General features: G+C 42.5%; 1 protein-coding gene across 1 annotated transcript in view; it reads right to left on the minus strand.

The window, feature by feature from the left end:
• Positions 1–266: 266 nt before the first annotated feature.
• Positions 267–25,381, minus strand: part of kcnh5b (potassium voltage-gated channel, subfamily H (eag-related), member 5b) — a 91,381-nt gene continuing 66,266 nt past the window's right edge. The window contains 3 exon segments of the mRNA XM_069152807.1: positions 267–684; positions 686–1,465; positions 22,975–23,171. Coding sequence (XP_069008908.1) covers positions 364–684; positions 686–1,465; positions 22,975–23,171 — 1,298 coding nt within the window. The 3' untranslated portion in view covers positions 267–363.

Below are 25,381 nucleotides of genomic sequence, written 5' to 3' on the forward strand. Positions count from 1 at the left end.
CCTCGATAAAATGTCTCTTTAAATTCGATTTGCATGCAGTCAACTGCATATTATACAGGCAATAAGTACGTTCAGTTGTTTCTTTGGCAGGCCAGAATCCAGCTGGACATGCATAGAGAGGTATGTACAATCAGAAAAACGACAGGTCCAGATCACGGAGGAGCGCGTACTGAACTCTCACGTGATCCGGAGACAAAAATTAGTGTGCAAACGTTAAAGAAGCCAGTTTGTTTGTTTGTTTTTTTTTTATCTCGGAGAATTGACACCAGTGGTGTGACCGGTACGTGACGGAGCGGGATGCTTTAGAAAAAGTAGGAATCGTGAGCCACAGCTTCACTCTCGACACCACTGGCTCAGCTCTCTTCAAAGCCCGTCGTCCTTCTCTGAGTCGGGAGAGACGGGCCTGGAGACGGTGAAGATGTCCTGACGTTGGATTTTGGTTTTGGGCGTGGTCGAGGCGGGCGGCGGCACCGCCCCCGTGGATGGCCGCCTCTTCTCTGACAGCAGTTTGATGATCTCGGCCACCTGACCCTCCAGGGCGCCGAGACGGCCTCCCAGAGTCTGGATGTCCCCCCGGAGCTCCAGCCGGGTGTCGTGCAGCGCCGCCTGCAGGGCCTGCTCCGGTATGGGGCAGAACGGGTGAGGGGACCCCGCTCCTCCGGGGAGAGGGCTGTGGAGGAGCGGGGGTGACGCCGGCGGGGGTCCGCGCCTCCCCCGCCCGGTCGATCCGCAGCTCGCTCTTCGTGATGCCGCTGTCGCAGGAGTCCGTCTTGCGGAGGGGGTTGCTGCTGGACACCCCGCCCTCCTCCGCGTCCCCGCCTCCTCCCGCTTCCTGACCTTTGCTGTCCTGAGAGAGCATCTCCACGGAGACGGCCTTGACGCTGTTGTTCAGCCCCTCCTTCCTGGCCTCCACTGGAGCCGTGTTGTTTTTCAGGCGCATCCAGCCGCTGGCCTTGGCGGCCGGCTTCGCCAGCACCGGGCTGCTGCTGACTTTGAGCCTGACAGTCTGCTCGCCTCCGCCTCCGGCAGAACTGGGCTGCAGCTCCATGATGTCACAATTGTTCTGCTTTGCAGGCGGCTCGCTGGGATGGCTGTAGGCCAGCGAGCTCTGCATGGGCGTGACCTGAGACACGGTCAGCACGCTGCTGCTGAGCGGCGCTCCGTTCTGCAGGGAGTTGTGGGGCCGCTGCAGGCTGAGCGGCAGCGAGTGCTGCAGGCTGGAGTGGCCCAGCTGCAGGGTGTGCGGGTGCAGGTGCTGGTGCTGCTCCACCTGCAGCTGGTTCTTCTCCAGGTCCAGCTGCGACGGCGCCGCGGCTCCCTGGTTGCGGAGCTCCTTCTGCTGCTTGAACTTCTGGAAAAGCTTGCGCACCGGATGGTCCTGCGGGATGGTGAGCTGCACCTCGTTCTTCGCCCGCTGCCGCTCCTCTTCCTCCTTCTTCACCTCGCTGATCTTGCGGAAAATGATCTGCAGGGAAAAAACACACAGAAATGAACAACACGCTGCTTATCAGGACACTTCATATGAATACTATGAATAATAATTATTTGCCCTGAGCATTGCACATTAATCATTGGAGATAAAGTCTTTTTTTTCTACAACAATGAGGAAAAAAAAAAAAAAAAGAGATGAAGATTTATTATTGTGGAAATCTGTCAGTATGTCGAAACATTTCCAGTTGAGAACATCTGCATGTCACGTTCTGTCTGCAGGGCACTCAGGTACGGCAAAGTGGAGCTGGCTTCTGCAAATCTGTGTTAAATTATCCATCGATGCTCACACACCTCCCCCTGTGTTATTCAGCCTCAGTCTGGCGCCAGGCTCGCCTTACACACTAATTACATTGGGAATGACAGAAATCCCTGCCAGCCATCCAACTGGCTATTTAAGTGTTATTCCTGGTTAAAATGATAACCTCCCGATGGGTGGCACGCTGAGTCGATTCTTTGGGTTAAAGAAGGAAGCGAGGGGAGTCGTCCACCTCGCTGTCCGTCCATAATCCACCCAACCATCCACATCTTCCTCCTAAACTCCCTCCTTTCATGCGGTCGTCTGCTGAGAGCTGCACCGAGCCAACCCGAGCAGAAGAGCAGACGAGAGGAGGGGGGAGACCGAGATGTCCTGTCAATCATCCCGAATCTCCACGGCTACCTGGAGGCATAACCCGAAAGATTAACACTTTTAATTAAATCAAGTTTTGACGAGCAGAGAGTTGTTTGATGGAAAGTAATTGAAAAGTTATCACGGGTGTTTTTTTTTAACTCGTCTCCCGCAAAGAACAATGAGTCCACTGTCTCTGCATGCTAATCAATACACGAATCTGTCAGAACGTGAGCTGCCGACGTTGGCGGGATCAAATCTGATAAACCTCCAAAGTGCATCTAAACATCATGATGAAAGGTACAAAAAAACCAACGTGCAGGTTGAAGAAACAAAAGAAGGTGAAGATGGGCCGGCTGAAGTTCTGGCAGGAGTTGAAGTGGCAGTCAGGATGGAGGTGCAGGAAGGAGTTGAAAGTTAAGAAGTGGAGTAATATTCAGATTCACAGCATTTTCACATCTTGAAGTCCGAACTCAGGTTCATGTTTTTATTACATTGTAAAAATATGATCCGGTTAGTTTAAGTCTCTCGCAGCAATTTTTTGAGAGCACCATATAACTTTGCATTAATTACCAATGTCCTGTCATTGTCAGTTATGTCCTGACATCATCCCCTACGTCTTGTTGTCATCACCAATGTGGCTGCATCTCGCTACACTTGACTTTAATTGGTTTGTTGACGGACGTATCTGAAATCGGCGTGTTGTCAGTCCGGCCGGGAGCCTTTTCCATTTGAATGGAGAAAAAGGAAAAAACAAATTCAGTTTGTTGCCACCATACTGCTATTATAGTCTCACTACCAGCACTTTTCCCTCTTTTTTTTTTTTTTTAAGCTAACCTTTGATTTTTTTCGTCAGACCAAATTACAGTTAAATCTTTTGCCTCTCCGGCTCATTTTTACTTCTCTTGTGGTTCCTTTTCTTTTTTTCTTTTTTTCAATAGCCTGACTTAAATTCCTGCATCTGGTGTTATCAGACACAAATTCACGATGTGAATATTTTGGTCTGGCGAATCCTTCATTGGGAATCACTCGCATCGTTGACCGGAGACTTCGAGTAATGTTGAAACTACTGGACCAGCCAATCAGCATGGACCACCGCATGCACCGAAAATCTAACCACCGCTCCAACAACATTCAGGGAAAAAAAAACCCGCTTGACTTCAATGTCATCAAATCGAGCCACTGACGCTGGTCGCCGATTGGCACGTCGTTAACGCAAGTAGGATTTCCAGACTACAATCACAGTGAAGAATCCTGATTTGTGTGGTTATATTTGCACAGTTGGGGAAAATTCTAACTTACTTTGAACATGTGTGACTCAAACTAACATTCAACATGTGGAACCAGACTCGAGTTTGTAGGTCGGGACACGCAGTCGTTCAGCCAGGTAATTATTCAAACAATGGGCTTTGTTCAGAGTGCTGGAACACCATTAACCCGGTTCAGTTCGATGCCACGCTGCTGCTTTTCTCAGCTGTGAATCAGCTTTTCGACACATTAGTCATTTATACAAATCCATCTCTACACAGACCGACCTGCCGGGCACAGATTTTAAAAGACAGAAAACGGGTTGGCGTGACGGCAACGGTTGGCTGAAAAGCTGCTCGGACCACGTGGCGGCAGGTCGAGGAGCCTGACTCGCTTCTCACTGATCACCCGCTTATTCAGGCAACATTATGTCTGTTTGACAGCCGGCGCTCACACACGGAGCCTCATTCACGGTCTAAAGTGGCCGTCCACCGAGACACATACACAGAGAGTAACCAGGCAGTTATGAATAATGCTCCTGAATGGCTGCCTCTCTTCAGTGTCAGCGAAGAGTCGTGGAAAAAAACATTGAGATGGATAAATGGCTTCTGCCGAGGCACTCGGCTGAACAGCTGTCAAATTAACCCGGGGAGGCCTTTCAAACGATCGCCACAAAGAAACACAGAAAGTGTCGTGCGAGATGTGCACCCTCACAAAAATCTGGTATGCAGACTGGTTTCAGCTTTGGAAGAAAGTTTGACACGAACTAATAAATCAAATTACATCACTAATATGTGAAGCCCTTAGATGACATAAAATCTTTGACCTAAATAGGTTGTGCAATTAACATTTATTTTATAGTTGCTGCAAAATGAGCAGAGCTGGATTCGATTTGCTTCTTTGAGAAGCTTCTAAAAAAGCAGTCTAACATTTATTCTATATGTATTTTAGTTCAGGATTTTTGGGGGCATTTTCACGACATCTTTTGAAACTTTATCTGTCTTTAAAGACTTCTCCTTTGTGGTTCATTTTTTAATCTAAACTGATTAGATTCATTGCATTTAACAGTAATAAACACAGTGTGGTCAAAGAAAAGGCCTGAGCAGAGAGTTATAAGTCAATGAAGTCAATTTAATTTGATTTTCGATTGGTCTAAGTGTGATTTTTAGGCCCTATAGCAAGGATCTTGTATACCAGCATGTGTAGCTTTGCGCACTTCGAGTATAGATTTAATATAAGCTGTATTTAATCACTGATGAGGCCCAGAATGAAAGCACCGTCTAGAGACACAACAAATGCAACATTATGTTTACGAGGTGCCCTAATGCACGTTAGGCCTGATTAAATATTGAAGAGCAGACGGAGCGTGTCGGGGTTTGTTCAGCGTTTCACGGAGAGACGCCGGTCGGGCTGAGTAATGTCGCCATTTTCCTCGGGTCATGATATTCTGACAGCAGGGCAAGAATAAACATTACAAACTGTAAAACTACGCAGACAAACACAGAGGAAAGAGAATGTAGAAAGAAGGAATATAATACATAAAAATAAAAGCAGAGAGTGTGATACAGTATATAACGCAGTATGTGCTAATTGTATGCATGCTGTTGCTTTGTTTTGTCTTATAAATGCTGACAGTGCACACCTGTCCTGCTGAATTGAATTGCGAGCATGATAATGAAAGAAAATTTGAATTTTAAATAAGAAAGAAACGCATAGACGTTTACACTGTTCGGATAGATAACGAGGTAGAGAAGAGGAGACGACGAGGACTAAAACTTAAAAAAAAGAGGACGATGAGAAGAAGAAAACGTGACAAAAAGGACAATGGGAGATAAATGGGAGATAAATCACTGCAGAGCAGCAAGAAGGAAATACAATTTACGATCTCATAAAGAAAGGCCTGAAGAAGCAGAGACAGGACAAGAAAATATGGACAAACAACACAACAAAACATGGAGAGAAATATTGAGGCAGAGACGCAAAGAGAAAAGGAAGCTCGAAGAAATTATCAGTAAGTTTTGGTTTCCTTTCGTTTTTTGTGTTTTGCACTCCAGTGACACCGTATCATGTATTCTGTGTGTGCATGAAAGCAATGAAATTCATCAAATCAAGTTATTTTAAAGAAAAATGATCGAGTTATTGCTCCTCACCCCATTTGGAGGACATTTTTTGCTTGTTCGCAGAATATTCTATGTTGTTTCTTGCTGGGGAATTTAGCTGTAAACGATGACTCCAGAAGCTGCAAACCTCTGATATGATTCATTTTTGAGCTCCGACAATAACGTGGGATCTTCAGCAGGTTGAGAGGCGTAGTGCGACTTTTCCTCTGCTTGTATTTTTCAAGGAAAAAAACACACGCGTTACACTGAAGATTGGCCTGAAGAGATTAAAAAAAAGGAAAGAAATCAGTGTATATTACTCTGAATGTGACCAGAAGAGGAGGGAGCGAGGAGGATTTCTGCCTTCTTATCCACCAAACTCAATATCAAACGTGGCCTGCAAGGAATTTGCTGCAAAGCATTGTGGGTCATGATTACCTCCAGCCTTTTCTCTCGGGCCACTTTTTATTATTAGCTGATGTCATTCTCTTCCATCACTCTCGCTGCGCTCCTGAAGGAGGGAAATCTGAGCGGCCCCGTCACCGCTGATGGTTTCTTGTTTACGCAGAGCTGCCGGCCGTCACGGGGCGCTCTGCCCCGCTCATTCATCTCCGTCATCACGTAGCGGCTGTGTGCGTGTGCAGGTGTGTGTGTGTGTGTGTGTGTGGACGTGGCGAGAGCGAGTGACAGAGGGGCACCATTAGAGAGGAGTGTGACTCGTTTGTGTAAAAGGTCACATTCAGATAGACCGGTAAAAAAAAACAAAAAAAAACGACATGGCGGCAGAGCAGAGGAACGCCGACGCACACTCTAACCCTGCAGCCGGTCTGACGACGATGTTTGAACCCAACTAACACAAAGACAGAACAAAAATGGTGATCTGAAGTCAAACTAAGGCACCTTTCTACTAAATGTTATCCGCTATTTCAAGGGACGACTACAAACTTTTACATCTATAAAGTACTCAGAAAAAAAACCATGTACAGTTGCACGACCAATTGTGGATGAAGATCATGTGACAGGATCAAAATTCAACATCGATTTACTAGTTTAAATGTGTCCTCTTTCAGAAGTGAACTATAAATGAATTAACTAAATAATCACAGTCAAAGGTTTTCATCACCGTAACGAGAGACTTTCATTTCACGCTTCTAAATACAGATAGAAACTTTTTTCATTTCCACTTTATTGCCAAATGAAATGAGTTGACAGTCTTCGGTATGAGCCTGCCTCTCAGGGAGAAATCCTATTTGGTGCTATGAACATGGCAAATGAAGAAATAAAGACCATGTTATTGTAAAAGCATCACTTCTGCAATACTTAGATCTTTAATCGAATGCTATTTCAGTGTCTTATGAACTTTAATTGTAAAAATCAAGAAGACATTGAGGCTCAGTAAGAAGAAAACTTTTCGATCTGATATTAGAGGCAGCAGAAGAGCAAAAAAAAGGGACAACTGAGGGGACTGAGACTATTTCTGAGCTGTAAGCAGAAGAGAAGTGGAAACTCTGAAGGATTAAAGAGGTTGACATGTCTGCAGTTTAACTTTAATTCATTTAAAATTATAATTCCTTAGATTCTCATGAAAAGCAAAGCTGTTTTTGGTTTTCTGGTGTTTTTCCATTCAGTACAGCACTTTTCATCGTTTCATTCCCACTCACACACACGATGGGTTTCCAGGAAGCAACGAGGCATTTGATGCAATTTGATCTTTCTGATATCACTCAGTTTTCACACTTCGCTCTGGTTCCACTCTGTCAGAGCTGGATGTGAAAGTTACTGATCATGTTCACCTACCCTGGTCGTCCAGAAACTGTTGAAACTGATGTCAGTTTGACCTCACTGTGGAAGAATGTATTGTTCGGTCTCACAAAAAAAAAAAAACATCCATTAGTACATGAAAAATCTAATTATCAAAGTTCAAACAAGACATTTATTTAATTCAAAACACTAAAACAAAAAGCAATACAAATGGTGACAGCTTCAATTGTTTTAAAAATGTTTATAAAAATCGTCTTCGTGCAGCATGAAACTAAAATGTTACAAAATATACATAGATTCCTTTGTACGAGATGTAACCTGCACAAGTTAAGCTCTTGTAAAACAATAATGCTGAAGCAACATTTGCTACTGCAATCAACCGGAGAAACACAGTTTGGCTTTTATTGTGAAGCAGTCAAAGGAAGAGGAAGTAATCGTCGCCAGGTTTACTGCTGACACAATAAATCTACAAAATAAGACGACGGGTTTTTCTTCAGTGGAGTTTTAAAAAAAATATTGACAGAAGCGATGGAACTAGATGGACGAGCTGCACACGTCCAAACCCAGCAGCGTGGAGGACTTAATACTGACTGAGATCTTTACTTAAAACAGCAGTTTGATTGGCAGTTCTGTAAAACTGATTAAACCAAGCAGCTGCTCCAGTCGTGTTACCACCAGGAGCTACAGGTTAGCCATAGTTTTTTCAACTGAATGTTTGGCTCCTTTCAGCTTTTCAGAGCCCGATTGCGACTTTCAGCTCATTTGTTTTGATGCCAGCTTCATCGTGTTGTTGAGTGTTCGGCTACAGCGCCTGCAGGTGTTTGCAGAGAAAAAGCTCGACAAACAAGTCTGTTTGTCGAGCTTTTTACAGGAGAGAGCTTAAAAGGAACTCTCCACGCTGCACGTTGACGAGCACGGATTACATTGTAATGTCGAACATTTGTTTTCGACCTCTCATTTTAAACCAAAGTCTGGACGGGAGTTGGCTTTGAAACAGGTGTGGGAGGTTTTCTCACCGGCTAACCTACCCGCCTCTGCGATCTACGGTTAACATCTTTCTTCATTTCATTTCATTTGCATGTTTTCAAAGAAAACTCTCTGTCGGCTGCCCAATGATGAACGTAATGGAGCGTTCAGCGGCAAAACTCGAGCTGGTAAATACAAAAGAACAGAGCTGAGAGACAGAGAATTGGACCCCAAATGAATGATAATCCAGGGCTGCTGTGAGCAAGCAGCTGTTCGCAAACCTGTTGCTGATGATACGTGAATGTTGTGTGTTTCAGCTGCAGGACAATAAAGGCTGCTGCAACGCCCTGAGTCAGCGCGCCTCACCATTTAGCTGCAATGAAGGTGAAAGGTGCGTGTTTGTCTTCCTCCTTGAAGGACTCATTACGATCAAAATGAGAATCAAAAGCTCTGTTAAATCGCTTACTTCTGCAGGTGCTGATGTAAAAAGAAATATTTATAATTACCAGCAAGACATCTGCATGAAGCCAAAGCCAGCTCAGCACGCTGAAACTCCAAACTCCGAACTCTCCCGTCTGCAGCCGCCAGCGAGCAGTCGGTCAAACAGAGTAAATTATGCAAAGCACGCGCGCAAGAGTAATAAAACATGATCTAAATGCAGCGGAGGCGTTTCTGCTTTGATCCCACATTAGCGGCGGCTACACAATAAAAAAAAAATTGAAAAAGGTTTGCGCAGCAGAAAGTGGTGCTTTAACAGCTCAGATTACAGGCCGCACACAGCCGGCTGAGTTATAGGTGGTTTATGTAACTCAAAAATCAATAAGCAGGTTTACGGCTGGTGGGACGGCAACGCAAATCTAAAGAGGCCGAGGCAGACACACATGAAGATGGATTACAGTTCTGATAATAAAAAAAAAAAAAAAAATCAGAGAAGAAGTTTTTACAGCCTGCTGATAAACAGAAGAAACATGACGCTACAGTTTCTTTGATACGATAAAGAGCCTCTCCAGAGTGGTGGGTAGAGATAGAGGCGGGGCCTATTTGCATATTCAGAGATCAACACATAATATATGAAGGCGAAGGTGTCGAGTTACATTTAAGAGCGTAAAGGGGTTTCTAAATATGTCATTTTTGATAATCGGGGAGGAGTTTTGCAGATGTCCCAATTAGGCTTTTTTTTTTTGGCACTGACACCGATCCAAGTCATTTAATATGGCGTATCTGTCAATACACTTTTAATTACGTAGATAATACAGCTGTACAGTGCACATTTGAAGTTCATTAACCTTTTAATAAATCAGTCTGATGAATGTGCCTGACATTTTTTTACCTGATCTGGACATATCTGTAATGTATTAGGAAACAATTACCAGTAAACAAACTGTTCCTAAATGGGTTGTTTTTTTTTAACTATTTTTTATTTTTATTTTATTTTTACAAAATAACCTATTGTAAAGAAATGAATCATTTTCTATAAAAATTCATGTTGCAGCCCGGTTCTTTAGAAGTGGCCCCTTGAGACGCAGGAGTCACCATGACAGGTGGAAGTCGAGTAATTACTCAATACACAGTGTTTGTGTGTGCCCTTTAATCCTGAAAAGTGGAGGAAATAGGACGTGTGTGTGTGTGTGTGTGTGTGTGAGAGAGCATGTATACAATATGTGTGGGCGCACTCAATCCTGTGCTTGATTAAATTCTTTCTGTTGAGCTGTAGTTTACACACACACACACACACACACACACACACACACACTTGCAGCAGCCAGAGTGATGGATAGACGCTAGATTGGCTCCTGCAACAATAGCTGGATTGAATAAAGGGATGCGGACCGGACCGCGGGCTCGTGTGTGTGTGTGTGTGTGTGTGTGTGTGTGGGCTGGATCTGACTATTGACTGCGGTCCTGCATCCACGAGAAAATGAAATAACAATGAGAGCGAGCGACGGGAGGCGACACAGAGGGTGAGACGTTCCAGCTCCGTTCTGGCAGCATCGAAAGAGCTCGAACCATAAAGCTCCTAAAAATAGCAACAGAGAGAGACGGCTGGGCAGAAAACAAGCCTGCAGAGGATCTGAGCTGAGTTTAAGAGACCGCCTGGTCTCAGTGTCAGGTACACACACACCACACACACACACACACACATACACACACACATATATACACACAATATAGGTAGTTATTATAGCCAATGTGAGCTTAATACTTCCAAAACGCACACATTAAATCTAAATCTCGTGTTTTCCACAGGTGGAGACTTATGAAGTTCCTTTTTTAATGCAGCATAAAAGACAGTTTTTAGAGCAAAAAAACCTCCTGATTGTGTCACATTTAGACCTTTTTGGTATTAAGTCAAAACCTTTTGGTTGCGAGTTTGGTTTGACGTAACGGGCGGGATCTACACTGATGGACGAGACAACAGTTTCTATTGGTCGGTTTGATTGGATCCACAGCATGGCTATACACAAACAACCCTCTCACTGCCACTGTCGAACCACAAGACTGTGTGTTAAGTGTCATGGAGGTCAGTTCACAATATGTCGGACACGGACGGCTGCCATCTTGACATGAAGCCCCTCTGTGGGTTTGCATTATGCACACTTTGTCAGAGACATGTTGGCTACGGTTAGCCACTCGTGTAACAGTGTGAATGAACTCCACCGAGGTACTTTAACTTGACAATGTTAGAGTAGAAAATAGAAAAATTATGAGAAAAAGCTGACATTAAAAGATGTTATTTCATCCTTAAGACTGTTAGTGGTAGCCATGTATGGAAAATGGGCATTACATGAACTATTAACCAACATGGGACACGTTAAAAATATATCTCTACATGGGAAACCATCCGAGAGTCCAATCAGTACAAGTGCACATTTAAAGAGTTTTCAAGTTTATGATCCATCTGCACCTTTCCAAACACAGTTTCTCAGAGACTTTTTAAAAGGTGCAATACGTAAAAATTAAGCTGTCTTGTAATACCATTTAGTGCCTGCGGAGGCGATAGTGAGTCAGAAAGTATTATCATGAGATGGGACGGGCTGGGGCTAGCTGGTTAGCATGCTAACTTCAGCAGACGTCTCTGCAACACAACACGGATGTAAATTTTGTTAATTATTTGTTTTAAACTGTAAATTTTACACACTGAACCTTTACGAGAAGTGTGTTTGGGGGCATCATCAAAACAAATTCGTAGTTGGGAATGCTGATCATACAAAATGACGACCCGAGGGTACGTTCAGGCTAATAGAAGCTCAACTATATTTGAAATAATTCAATGATCCATGACTTTCTTGGTGGACCTGTGTTCATAATATTTAATATGATACAGTACAAGATGACGCGTATTTAAAATGCACCGACAATACAACAATGGATATTGTTGATACTGCGCGCACACAAACAAACATGTATATAGAATTATACTGCACAGTGTGTGTACTGTGTGTACATGTAGGTTGTTATCATGGCTCGGTCCCTCGCCCTCCTTAAGGGGGAGGAAGTCTCTCCCCGGTAATCTGTCATCTCCCTCCCAAACACTGTCGCCACAGGACAACCAACAGAGAGGGACCACGCACACAAACACGCACACACGGACTCCCACTGACCCGCCCTGTTAACGACGTCCTGGAGACAATACGCAGAGCTGCACGTTACTGTTTTCATCATCGTTAAAGCCCAAAAATATTCACAGATGACTTCAAATATCATTTTACAAAAACAGGGCTGATTAAAGATCTTTTATGTTCACACGGATAAATCCTGCATACACGCAGACCTAAACGTGTGAAACATCAGCCTTAACAATTCACACATATAAAGAGACACCACAATAGAAAATCATCCTGCTGTCATCGTCATCCCACCCGCATTTAAGCAGTGACGTCATAAATCACTCAACTTCGCATCAGACGTTGATAGCAATAAGACTCTCTCCTAAAAAATACAAAAAAAACGCTGGACTCTCAGTCAAGAGATAGATTTTTGTTTTTTGTTTGGTAACCTTAATGATCTGTTTGAAGGACTTATTTTATCCCAAACCGTGATCTTTCTCTAAACTTAACCCAGGTCGACTTTGTGCATAAACTGAAAACCTTTAGCGTTTTAGTATGTTTATCTGTGGCAGTTTTCCTGCTGCCGGTATGTTCTTGTGGGCAAGAGAGTCTAAACAAATAGTCGGATTTCACATCCAAGCTGATAACAGATGAAACTGACTTATCGATACCGTAAAATACACAAAAGAAACATGAATCCAGATGAGAGCAGTGGATAACTACACATGCAAAAGTTAAATGAAATTAATGATTTCAATGATATTAATAAGAGAAAAGCATCACATTTGTCATGTTGCAACTAATTTCTTAATCAAGTGGCCTCAGCATTAAAACAAAACCTCCACGTCGACTCCTATTACCGAGTCCAATCCCTTCCTTGTTAGTTTTCCTCATTCTGGCAACTCGTCCACAGAGAAAATCCTCCCTCGTCTTCCTTTAATGCATCTCCGACTTCTCCGGAGACACAAACACGGGAGGGAAAAAAAAAAAGGGTTACTTTTTCCCCTCTTAACTCCAACGATTCATTATTTACCAGACAGGAGAGAGAAGGAAGAAAATGAGCCAGTGCACATGGATGACTTGTTCCACTCTCTGCTGCACCTCGGCCCCGATACTCCTGAGGACCAGCCAACCTTGTGACAGTCACACACACACACACACACACACACACACACACAAGTAGCTAATGTATACATGCACACAAAGCCACTTAACCATAAGACTCAGACACGCTTGAAAGCTCACATTCATGTCGACACAGAAACCCTTGAACAGGTACTGTACTGTATTTGCATGCTTCACCTGAATGTGAATCTGATTCAGCTTTTTACTGCAGTGATTTATTAATGGAATTTGATTAATGCAAATGATTTTATTTTTGATCTACGATGTCGTCTAATGAGAAAAACACAGCCATAATTATGGGAAATACTCAAAAGCACAAAGAAGCTGCCTTTTGGATGACGTCGCAGACAATTCACACAAAAGGACTCGGGTTCAAATTCGAAGGTGTTTACGATATCTGCGTTGGCATTTGAACCCTCGAGCAAAGGATTGAGAGGCAAACTGCTTTCTGCTCAGGCTAAATAATGAGGTAAGTTATATTTTAGATGAATTTATCAAAAGAATAGATTAGAAAATCTTACTATGAGTCACTGTAACAAATATGCACTTTGTCTAAAAATTACCAGATGATCTTTAGTTACAGCTCCCCCTACTGGCCTGTTTATAAGAACTTTATTCAGTCAGTGTCCACTGACTGGACGACACAACCAAAACCTGATGTGATTCAGGCTCTTTCAGATTAAAAGTGCAGCCTTTGTTCCATCTTTCTCCTGTTTTTCAAGAAGTTACTTATCATATTTATAACATCTCTGTGCTCACACGCTCCTCTCAGCTATAACCTCATCCTTCATATTTCAGAGATCCACACACGCGCCGAGAGCAGCGGCGCACACCGACGAGCAGTTTTCATCACACTCCTGTGCACACACATTCTTGTTTATTAAAAATCCAGCCTCCTCACACACTCGAGACTCGTGAGAGCAATGCAGAGCTGCAGAAGAGTAATATGTGGCACTATAGATTTGTACAGTCAAGACAAATTAATGCAGATGTCTGATAGCGTGACGCTGATCACGGCTCCTTCTCTGTCGGCGCCACAGAGGACGTCTCTGACCTAACCAGAGCTTCAGTTCAGGACTAACAGATAATGTGTTGCCCGATGACGACTGTGACACGGCGCCTGTGCCCTTCTGAGGGGGACACGTGAGGAAAGTGAAATAGCGAGCGCTGACAAAGAGATCAAATGATGTGACTTTTACTCTTGAAGGTTGTAGGTTTGCCTTTGTAAGATCAGGAGAGGTTAAAAAAAACAAAAAAACAAAGCCACTCTACCCTGTGACTGAGCAGCTGAATATCCTTGGTAATGCGAGACAAAGAAAGATGTTGACACCCGGGTCACCCTCGAGTTCGTATCTTTTGTCGCACTGGCAGTGTGGCTCCATGTTGATTGGTTAATGAGTCAGTCAAGATTATGACATATGGATGTAGGATGTTTTTAACTCGCGTTTAACGGTGCCGCTGACCAGTAACGGTTTAACCTTATGCTAACTGCTAACAGGCTAACTATTGTTTCCTTCAGAATAAAAGCACCAGCGTTTCTGATTTGATTTATTTCGCTATAACAGCACTTGAACTAACTTTATTACAACAGTGCTTCATTTCACATACAGGTGGAAGACTTCTATATCGGTCGAAGGCCGACGGACCTCTTAAGTGGATTCCTAATGACAGAATTTTTTGTTAGCGTGGGGTTAAATAGCAATGATGCTGCTGAAATAAAACTCTGGAAGACGGACATGTGATGGGCATAATTTTAAATAGCTTTAAATTTGAAATGTAACTCATATAGACGATTGAACGTTGTCTAGTGTTAAAAAGTACACAAAAAGTGTAATAAAGTGAATAGAAATTGCAGTACATCCCAGGTATTGTGATAGTTTTGAGTCAGTACTGCTGAGGACATTGGGATCATGGGATGAAAGTGTGATTGTCCTCGTGTTCTGAAAGCTGAGATGTGGCCTGCAGCTTCTCTCGCAGTACTCCAAGTTAGCCCGGGGTTACAATCTACATTTCTATTTTTAGCCCTGAGAAGTTGGTGCTAACTCTACTGCCAAACAAAGCTGTAGCCTAGTTTAGATTGTACTACAGTGAAGCGATGGACTACACCCCCCCAGGCCTTCGATTAACATAGGATGTCCCAGAATGCCTTTAGCCGGGGGTGGAAAAGGTACAATATAAAAAGTAAAACTGCTGAAGCCAATTTAAGATATCTATTTTGATTATTTTATCTATTTATTTATGTATTTTCTGCATGCTGCAGCACCTCCAGCTGTATTGGTGCTGCAGATCCTGACCTCTGACCTTACACACAAGTGCTTCTAACTTACATGGTGTAAAAGCACAGTAGATATATCCACAAAGAAAAAAAAAGAGCTTCTTCTTGATTTAATCATTTAGATTACGTCAATAAAGCCAATATTTTCAGTGTATAAGCTCTTCATTACAGCCAACTGAAATCTGCAGCGTGAGTGAAACGAACTCCTCTCAGCATTCGATTAATTATCCTGTTAACTTCGCTGCGCTGTGAGAGAAGAGAATGAAGATGAAGCTCTGAGCCTGAGCCAGCCGCCGGTCCGCAGTCTGTTATGAAGAGCTTCTGACACTTGTGCTGTCTGCTCGCTAAATACAATATCATCATCATCATCAGTATCATCATCGGGCTGTGAGAGCGAGCGTGTGCCACAAAAACAATGGGATACAAAGACCAATATTCAACCTCTTATGTGCAATGTTGACGTTTTATGATTTAAAGAACTACGACTGCTATGTCAACGTAGCAGTGGGCCACATCCTGTCACTTGTGATTGGCCTGGTCAGGCGTCACTCGGAGAATAGTCAGCCAATCAGAGGAGATTAGGAACGGCCACTAAAAACAGCTTATTCTCAGACGAGGATCCACTGAAAGGCTTTAGAGAAGTGGTTTAAAACAGTTATTGAAATGTTTTTTGACACACAAAATGATCTTTATAAGGAGTTCAAGACTGCAAATAAAACACCAGAGATGTTACAATATGGAGCCTTTAATATACAACAGGCCTATTCAAGTAGCAGCACGTTGGTCGGATATTTTCTAAGGCCTGAAAGAGGCTGCCTAGTCTGGTATTACCAGACCCAAACTCACTGTGAATATATGGGTCTGGGCCCATTGATACAATGGGAACAGATTTTAACCAATCGTCACTGACCACCAAATACCGTGCATCAAAACAACCACTTCAACATCACTGCTCTTAGCCAGTAGTGGCTGAGCAAACCTTAATGTGAACACGGCTTCTAGACTTCAATCACAGAGAAGACTGAAACTGTGAGCAACAACAGCTGTTTTATGATCTCATTGACTCTAAAATACGAATTTACAACCCAACATAATTCCAGCTATCAGATTTATTTTGTCACTTGTGGTGGTGTAAAAGAAAAGAAATTGAAATATTCAAGTAAAGTACCTGAACCTTGGAAACTGTACTTGTTCTCTGCATGTGAGGCGCCTGACTGGACTTTTTCTTCCCGCCTGCTAGGTGTTGAAAATATACCCTCCACAGTCACTTTATGCACATTTTACTAAGGTGAAACAAGACTCAGTCACACACACCAACGCTGCTTCAATGCACAATTACAGGCACACACACATACACACTTAAGCACAAACAGCATCCAGCCTTATTGTGGGTCACATTAATAATCCAACAGAGGGCTGGTAAAAGCCTCCCAGTCTGCAGGCTTTTTGCCCCGAAGTTTGTCCCTCCCAGCACACAAGCTGTCCTGAAAAACTCAGCGCAGCATGTAAAGCCTCGCAGCAGACGTCCCCTCGTCAGGAAAACACACGTATCAGCCCTGTTTACTTGTTCATTTATGTTTCTAAAACTCTGCAGAAGGAGGAGGAATGTGTAAAAAAAACATGAAGCACAGCAGCCGGGTCTTCCCGCGGTGGTTTTACATCAGTATGTCTGCAGTCACTCTCTGCTGGCACTGAGGAAAACTAAAACCGAAACGCTCAACTCCCAAACAATAAAGGCAAAAATACTAAACGTGGTTTAAATAAGGTGAAAAGTTTATTAAAATTGATCAAGTATATACATAGACTGTATATAAAACTGGATGTACTCTCCGGGCCTATTAAGTGAAACTAATGCAAAAGTCCCTTAAAGTATAATACCACTGACGGCCACTAGCGGCTGGCTCAAAAAAACCTCTGGCTACAACAGACTCCCGTTTAAAAAGCATCAACTGAAAATAAGTCAATCAATGAACCTAAAAAAACCCGGCATGTTTGGTTTGATTGACAGGCCTAAGGTGCAGTCAGGTTTCTGGCATAGGTGGGCGGGGCATAGTGTCCATAGGTGTCCAACCCTAGCTCTTTCCCAGCTCATCCACATATGGCCACTTCTGTCTTCAAAAAACCAAGATGGCAACGCAGTTAACATTTTAAAGATTTCTCAATCAACTTTAATGAAACAAAGCGTTTACAGTGCCCGCCTCATGAATAATAACAAGTCTGACAGCTGCTTTGTGCTTCCTCTGTGTGTAACTCGCTCTCTCTGCTGCTGACATTGAACCAAACAGGATATGAGCTAAAAGGGGCAAATGATGAACCTCTCACCATCAAAGGAACCACACATCACAGATATTTGATTCTATGTTCGGATAAAAATATGTGAATCAATGCTGTTTTAGGTCATATATTCAACTTAATACTTGCCCTACCCCTGCACCAACATCACAAACAGTTTGAAGTCGGTCATTAGAGTGACTGTGATGAAGAGTCATTAGCAATTCCCCGGCGAGTAGAGACAAAACTTCTAACAAAGAGAACACTGCAGAGTTTAGGATAACAAGCCCTGCAGACACCCTGAGAGCAACACCACAGCAACAGCAAATGTGCACTTTTTTTTTTTTTTTTCGGAAGGTAATATATCTGTATTAGACGGGTGAGGAGGTGTTTAACAGCCTCGGGGAAGAAGCTAAACGAAGAGCCACAGAGCGCTTAATATGAGCTCTGGTGACCGGAGGTTTGGTGTACGATGACGGCGCTGCATCATACTCGGGTTCACGTTGGGCTGTGGCATCTCTTTAGTTTATTCTCACGAAGCTGGAAACAACAGAGATCCTCCCACAATGTGAGCAGAGTGTAACCAACGCCATGTTGCTAAATGACCGTTGCAGACTTTACATACAAAGAGAAGTGTTCTCGCTCCGGCTTCAATAGCTCGATATATGCTGGCATTGCGAAAACACTTCATCTGGATTTACCACCGCCACCGTTGTTAGAACTACATCATCACACTTAGCCACGCCCACTGGTCGCAGAGGGAAAACTGAAGTTATGAGCAGCAGTTGGGTGGAGCCAGTCTAACATATGGTAAGGCGAAGCCCAGTTTTGATCCGAAACTCTGGTTGGTGCTAAAGTGGATCTGTCGGTGGGACGCTCTTCCTGTAATTGTTACATTGGGAGGGTCAGAGATCATGCTTACGATTAGAGGCAGGGTTAGTAACCAGTCAACTGACAGTGAAACAAAAAAATTCACAGCAGCATATTAGAGTTTAGAGCGTGCTTCCCTCCGGCTGATCCAATCTAGCACCAACCTATTTCTTTTGGGTCTGGCCATTATCAGGCTGATATCGTGTAGCCTAAATGCAGCTGTGGGTGCAAACACTTCATACGGTGGATTTGGACCAAATTAAGAGGCAGCAGAAAAACAGCCGGTAAAGTTTTGGTTTGCGATTCAACCAATTTGGATTAAACCGCTGATGTGGTTGAGTCAGCCAAAGCTGTATCTGGTGTAATTTGCTGTTAAATATTACAGCTGTCATGTCATGTTATAACAAATTTAGGAAATCAATTCTTCAGTACTAAAAGCCACTTTTGGCCACTAATGTTAAATTTTTCATGGAGGAGTTCTTATATGGATGAATGGACAAGAAAAGCCGATGTTTTTTTGGACTATATTTATTTTTCTATTTTTAAATTGACCCAATGATTGTCACATTGTAAAGAAGCAGACTTGTAGTAATTCTTTTGCTCATGCTGTATCTCAAACAGCTCAAAATATCTGGACAGCAGAGCCTATCATCAAAAACTCTAAATTTGCAGTAACTTCAAAGAGTCGAGCACCTAAAAATACCACCAAATGTTTATTATGAGCAGAATATGTTCCTCCGGCTTCGCTTGGCAGCCTTCTTTTTTGCATCTTAAGGCTTCCTTTGAGAGTTAGACTGCAGACTTGGCCGTAAATCACTCAGCGGTATTGAGCTGCTGGCTGAGAGTCTGGAAGTGACTGGTGACAGAAACAAACGTTTCCCCCTGCTACACTTTCCAATTACATCCATGAGTGGAATTTAGAAGGAAAACACAGACAGGAACGAGGCTGTGAGCGCTGGCGCTGCACTACTTACACATGTAAACAAACCGTTGGTAGGTACAAATGTCATTAAATGCATTGTGTTGTTCTACATTGTGCTGCTCCTCTCCACCATTGATGACTTTTATTTTGAAAGAGAGGTTCATTAACATGTATATTAGATAATTTATCCTGTGAAGTCGTTCCAGTGGTTATTCATTGTCTGCTTAAATGTAAAAAAAACCCAGCTGAACTGGTACAAACAAATAAAAACACATACAAATTATACTGCATTATAGGTTCATATTTTTAGGAGTGTGTGTCTGTGTGTGTCAGTTTGAAAAATGTTTGCCCTTTCATTTATTTATTAATTATAAAGTCCAGTTTGGACCAAGTAGCATTTGTCTGACCTTTTGTGATGTCTGTTGGAGGGATGGGAAGGAATTACTAGAAAAACTCAGCAGCTTGGGAAAATAAATAAATAAATGAAGAAAATATCAAAACTCCAGTTGAGTGGAAAAGAGTTCTGTATACAAACCTGACGGTCTGAGTAAAAGGTGTGTTAGTAGTTAAAGACACTATCCCACAACTGGAGGACAAAGTAATACCTAAAATGTAAATAAAAAATATAGAACATTTCACCAAAATGGTTTAGTTTTCATTCAAAGTTTTAAAAAGGTGTCAATTCACCGTTATAATCCCAGACTTATGAACGCAATATCTCAGGAATGCCTTGAGGGAATTTCTTTAAATTTGCCACAAACGTTCACTTGGACTCAAGAAGGAACTAGAACACTGTTGCAGGTCAAAGGTCATTGTGACCTCCCATCTGTCCCAATCTCAACGTGTTGTCTCAGGACCGCTTTGAGGGAATTTCTTCAAAATTGGCACAAATGTTCACTTGGTTCCGAAAATGAACCGAGTCGATTTTGGTGGCCGAAGGTCACTGTGACCTCACTACAAGTCTATGCTCATGAACAGTATCTCAGGATCCTCGACTCTGGACAAACATGAACATAAAAATGCAACTCTACTGGTTGGCGGAGGCTGTAATTCTTGTTCTCTCGGACGCAGTTTGTGCTGTAATAAATTTTAAACCCCTCAAACAGTTTCAACAACAACTGATCATTTTATCCTCCATGGAGGTATAATTTACCTGAGTGGCTCTTCTCTGTTTGTGCAAATCATTTCAGCCATCCCCATTTATCTACAATGACAAAGAGCCACTTGAGCCCACCTGACGGGGCTGTGAGAATCCATCAGAAACTAATCTGATGATTACCGTCCAACACGCAGTTTTAAAGAAGATATGAATACTAACTGCCAAAGAGCAGGAAAGAAATGGAGTCCGAACAAAATGAAGAGACAAAATTATACCCACAGTAAGACAGCGGAAGAGAATCATAAGGAAGGAGAGAGAGAGAGAGAGAGAGAGAGAGAGGAAAGTGCTTCAGGGGAGCAGATTGGTCGCCGTCTAGTACTGCATGAGTGACAGGACGAGTTAGGGCTGGACACGCATTCTGGTCTCTTTTCAGTGTCCCACAGGCCCCGTCTACAAGTTCTTTATCTTCTTCGTGATGGCGCCCGAGCAGCTGCCATGCACAACGGGAACAGACGAGCTAACCGAGGAGAGGGAGCTCCGCCCACACTGTTATTTCTGTGCTGTGTTTACATGTGTGGACCGCTGGGTCCGATTACTGCTGCACACTGCAAAAAAAAAAGAAAAAGAAAAAAAGAAGTGTCCCTCTTTCTCATTTCCGCAGTCAAAGAAAGTGTCTGCACAAAGATATGAAATTAGTTCACTTGTTCCTCATGCAGCTGAACTCGTTTAAAGACATGTTCGTGAATGAAGCTGGTAAAAATGCCGACACATGAAGATGGGAGATTGCGTTTAAAACAAGAATCATTATCTCACTGTAATGGCAGTGTCACTTTGCAACTCATTTTAACGATTCACTGGGGAAAAAAACAGCATCCTGTCTTTTTTCTAATCAACATGTTCTCTTTCCGAAAGTCAGTCCTTTAACTGAACCCAAAGCTTTACTGATGAAGCCTGTCAGTCAAATCTCATGTTAAGCAATGAAAAAACAGGCTTCAGCCTCAACCAGCTCTGGAGCAGCAGCAATGAAGCCAAAGTTTATATACTTAATGCAAAAATGGGTTTATTGTAGGGGCCCAATCACTTCCCATAAAAGAGCTACGCACGTGTGTGTATGGAGCTCGAAGCCAGACTAAAGCTGTGTGCACATGGAGAGCACCGTAGGTAAAAGGCTGGATCGATACGCAGCAACGTGGACAAAATATCTGCAGCCTGCATTAAGATAATTTACTTTAGTTGAGGGTGATCAATATATTCAGTGTACATGTGTTTTTATTTCAAATGAATATCTGCTCTTATTTAAGCGTTGGAGCCAGAATCAAACCGATGCAGAATCAGTGTACCACAGGTCTGAGAGAAAACACAAATATCTGAGAAATGATATTCTCTGGTTGTGAATTTGACAAGTTGCAAATCCATGAAAACAAACAGCAGACACATAATTAAAATCTACAGTACAGCTGGGAAAATAAGTCAAAGTAAAAAAGCATTAGGAGGAAGGTATGAAGTTAAATTAGAAATTCTAAATAACAGTTTTATTGTGTCCGTGTACAGAATATATGTGCATGCGGTCACACACATGGACCTTGTTGCAGGTTTGGTAGATAAAAGACATCATAAGGCCATCAATAAATTATAATCTATTAACTATGTACTCAAGGGACGCACATAAACAAACCGCAGTGAAGGAAAAACTGCTGCTGTGAGTCGAGACTGCCTGCGAGGACGTCAGTCAGAACCGGCAAAAGGGCGCGGGACATAATGAGGCTGCCGGTTTAATATGTATAATTTATTGTGTTGGAGGCACGCTGAGAGAAAGACCTATTGCACTGAAGAATATGAAGTATGAAAAACAACGAGTAAACAACAACAGGCTCGTTGTGAGAAGAAAGCAGACGACAGGACGCGTGAAGGAGGAAATAATGGTCAGGCGGTCAGCCTGTGTGTGTGTGTGTGTGTGTGTGTGTGTGTGTGTGTGTGTGTGTGTGCGTGCGTGCGTGCTTTCGTGTGTGTGTGTGTGTGTGTGTGTGTGTGTGTGCGCGTGAGTGATTATGGTTTGTGTGCTCAGGCCTGCACTTTTAAAATACACTGTTCTCATAAAGGTGTAGAACTGTAAAAAACGTTCCTTAACAAGTTGAATAACACGCTTCTTCTTCATTGAAACTCCGGCTAAAACTTTGCACAAACACCGTGGCTGAAAATATTCTAATAAAAAGTCAAAAACTACAAAACTGCAGACAGAAGTTGAAGAAAAAGAAACCAACTAAAGATGTCGAGGTACCTTTGAACAAGCAACATCCAAGTCGAAGCATAAAATCCAGAATCCAGTGACAACTTTCCGAGAGATTAATTAGCTGCATTCAGATGGAACTGTTTACGCCATGGAAGGTCGTGCTGATGCTTGGCGTTCAAGTGGTAAAGTCACAAGAACACCGTTGCTAGGCAACGGCAACATGGACGACGTCTAGAGGCCACGGGGGCTGACAAATTAGCAAGGTACAGCAGCCGGGTAACGTAACGCAGGAAAGAAAAAGAAACAACTGTACAAGCAGACTAAAATGTTCAGAACCAAATAAATTCTTCCCAAACAGAAAAGGTCACCAGATAATGTTCTGACTCTACAGTGGAGTGCTTAATATCCCTCCGTCTGTTTATTTGTGCGTCTGTACCGTGTTGAAATAGGCGGATTTCTTACCCGCTTGCGCAGGTTGCAGGTGAGGAAGAGGTTGCGGGAGAAGGAGTTGGCGAAGGCGGTGTAAAACTCCAAAACTTTGAGCAAGGCTTCCCTCTTGATGACGTGGAGGTCGCAGTACGTGAGCGCCCGAACGTTAGCGCACGCATGCGCAAGGGTGGTTTCTTTCCAGAAGACGTCTCCGAACACATCACCTTTACCTGAGGACACAACACGGCAGATTAAGAGTTTGATCGAGCAGAGAAAAGTGTTTTATTGATGATCAATGATTATTGGTACATCATTTGTTTGATAAACTTGTCACCTAAAGTCAAACTAACAGGGGAAAGGACTCAAATCTAGGACGAATTCTAAGGTTCTTACCGCAGCGCCACACCAGAATAACAATTGTCCAACCATTACCCCTTCACTGATTATAACAATTGATCTTTGTTTCCAATATAAATGCTGATCATTACCAGTTCATCGTGAGGATTTGCTGCTTTTCTTTGTCTTACGCAATAGTGAACTGAATATCTTCGGATTCTGGTCAGTTGGTCGGTCAAGACAAGAAGTTAAAAATGTAATAGACGTTTTCTAAAAAAAAAATGTCCACGTTAAACAAGAAATCAAGTGGCAGATTAATAGAAACTGCAAATCTTGAATTGCAGCCCTTCAAAATTGGCAGTTTTCTACGAGGTACGATCAAAAAGTTCAGCAACTGCTGCAGTTGTGCGCAAATAGAGCGCAGCAAAGTGACGTGCACAGACCAGGAGGAAGCAGGAACTTTCATGAGTAAGTACTCCAAGTTATGTCACTTTTTTAAACATCAGCACCTGAGTTACATGTGTTTTTGGGACCATTGGAGATTTCACCATGGGCCTTAATGTGTGCAAATGCTGGATTGTCTGTTACAAACAAAAATCCCTCCTGATTCCCCTGAAAAATGGTGTTCAGGTGCTGTTCGGTTAAAATTAGCATGTAAATGTAAAATACTGAGGCCTCAACACACATTTGGCTTCTACGATCCGATACGAGACATCATACAAGTATATCAAGTCAACTTTAGAGAAATGTCTTGGATTAAAGAGTTATTTAATGTGTTGAAGAACCAATCTTTGCATCTATGGCTACCTGGGAAGTGGTTTTCAATAATATCTTTATAAAGGCATACATTTATAACAGGGTGATTCTCATCTAGCTGCTTAAAGACCAAACTATCATCATACAATGAAAGTCAAGATAGAACAGCAGACATGTACTAATTTAGAGAAGAAATGGGAAGTGCTGGAGATACCTGAAAAAAAAAAAGGAAAATGTCTGTCATGGAGCAGCACAGACGTCAACACTTCTGCCATATATCTCGCTCGCACTTGAGTGTGAGCTTACATGGGAGGCTGTTTGAAGTGAATCAGATGGAAGTTAAGTGACAGCCACTATTATCATCTTAATGATACAATATTAAAAGGAAGCACGGAAAGTGGCCTTAATGCATCGCAAGGGTGATAGTGATTAGCTATGCGCACCTACACCGGCAATAAAACATTAAATATAAACCATCTGCATCTCAGCATGAGACACCTCCTCTCTGACATTTGCACTTTTCTTTCCTTAGCAACAGTTTCACCTGACTAAATCCTTAGCAACCAGAGCTGCTGGTTTCACCGTGCACACCGGTCCAGTTAGTTATTTCAGATCTGACATTATCCAAGCAGAATGAAAGGGAGAAAAACCATTGCAGAGAAAAAGGAAAAATACTTTTTAAAACGTTAACTTTCTTTTTACCCTCGACTGTTAATCAGTGATGGAAACAAGCTGTAATTCAAAACATATATTCAAAATCTAATTCAAACACATATAATGGTGTTAAAACTGAGGACCAAAACACATGCGGTGCCATGCAAATTAAGACAAAACTGCCTTTGGAGAAAGATTGTCCACCGAGTGGATCAGTCAGCTGTAAGGAAAGAAAGATGAAAAAGCACAAAAATCTTTCCTTCTGAACTTGCAAAATCCAACAGGCATATTAAATTATATCTTGTTGGTACAGTTTCTTCCAGTCAATCAAACAGTGTTTGCTGCAATATTATGAGTTCTGTTCAATTCAGTCTGAACATTTTATTTGTCGTTCTTCGGTGGGTTTATCCTCGATGGTTTTCTCTGCTTGTGGTATAAATTGTTTTTGAAATATCTAGAACCATCTCACATCCACAAGATGTTCGTTCTCGTTATTTTTCCATTTTATGAGTGTAATAACTTATGATTTATAAATTGACTGCATCTCAAATTAAGATTTTTTTTTTTTTTTTTTGCCTGATTGCATGTCTGTGTAAGTATGGGACAGAAATGAAAGGATCTATGTAAATTATGTCATGTGAAAATGTGTATGCATTTAATATTGTACTGCCATTATGATGTAATATTAATGTAG

The sequence above is a fragment of the Embiotoca jacksoni genome, unplaced genomic scaffold (genome assembly GCF_022577435.1).
Source record: "Embiotoca jacksoni isolate LCO1_2020_lvr unplaced genomic scaffold, fEmbJac1.0.p SCAF_18, whole genome shotgun sequence".
Taxonomy (NCBI): domain Eukaryota; kingdom Metazoa; phylum Chordata; class Actinopteri; family Embiotocidae; genus Embiotoca; species Embiotoca jacksoni.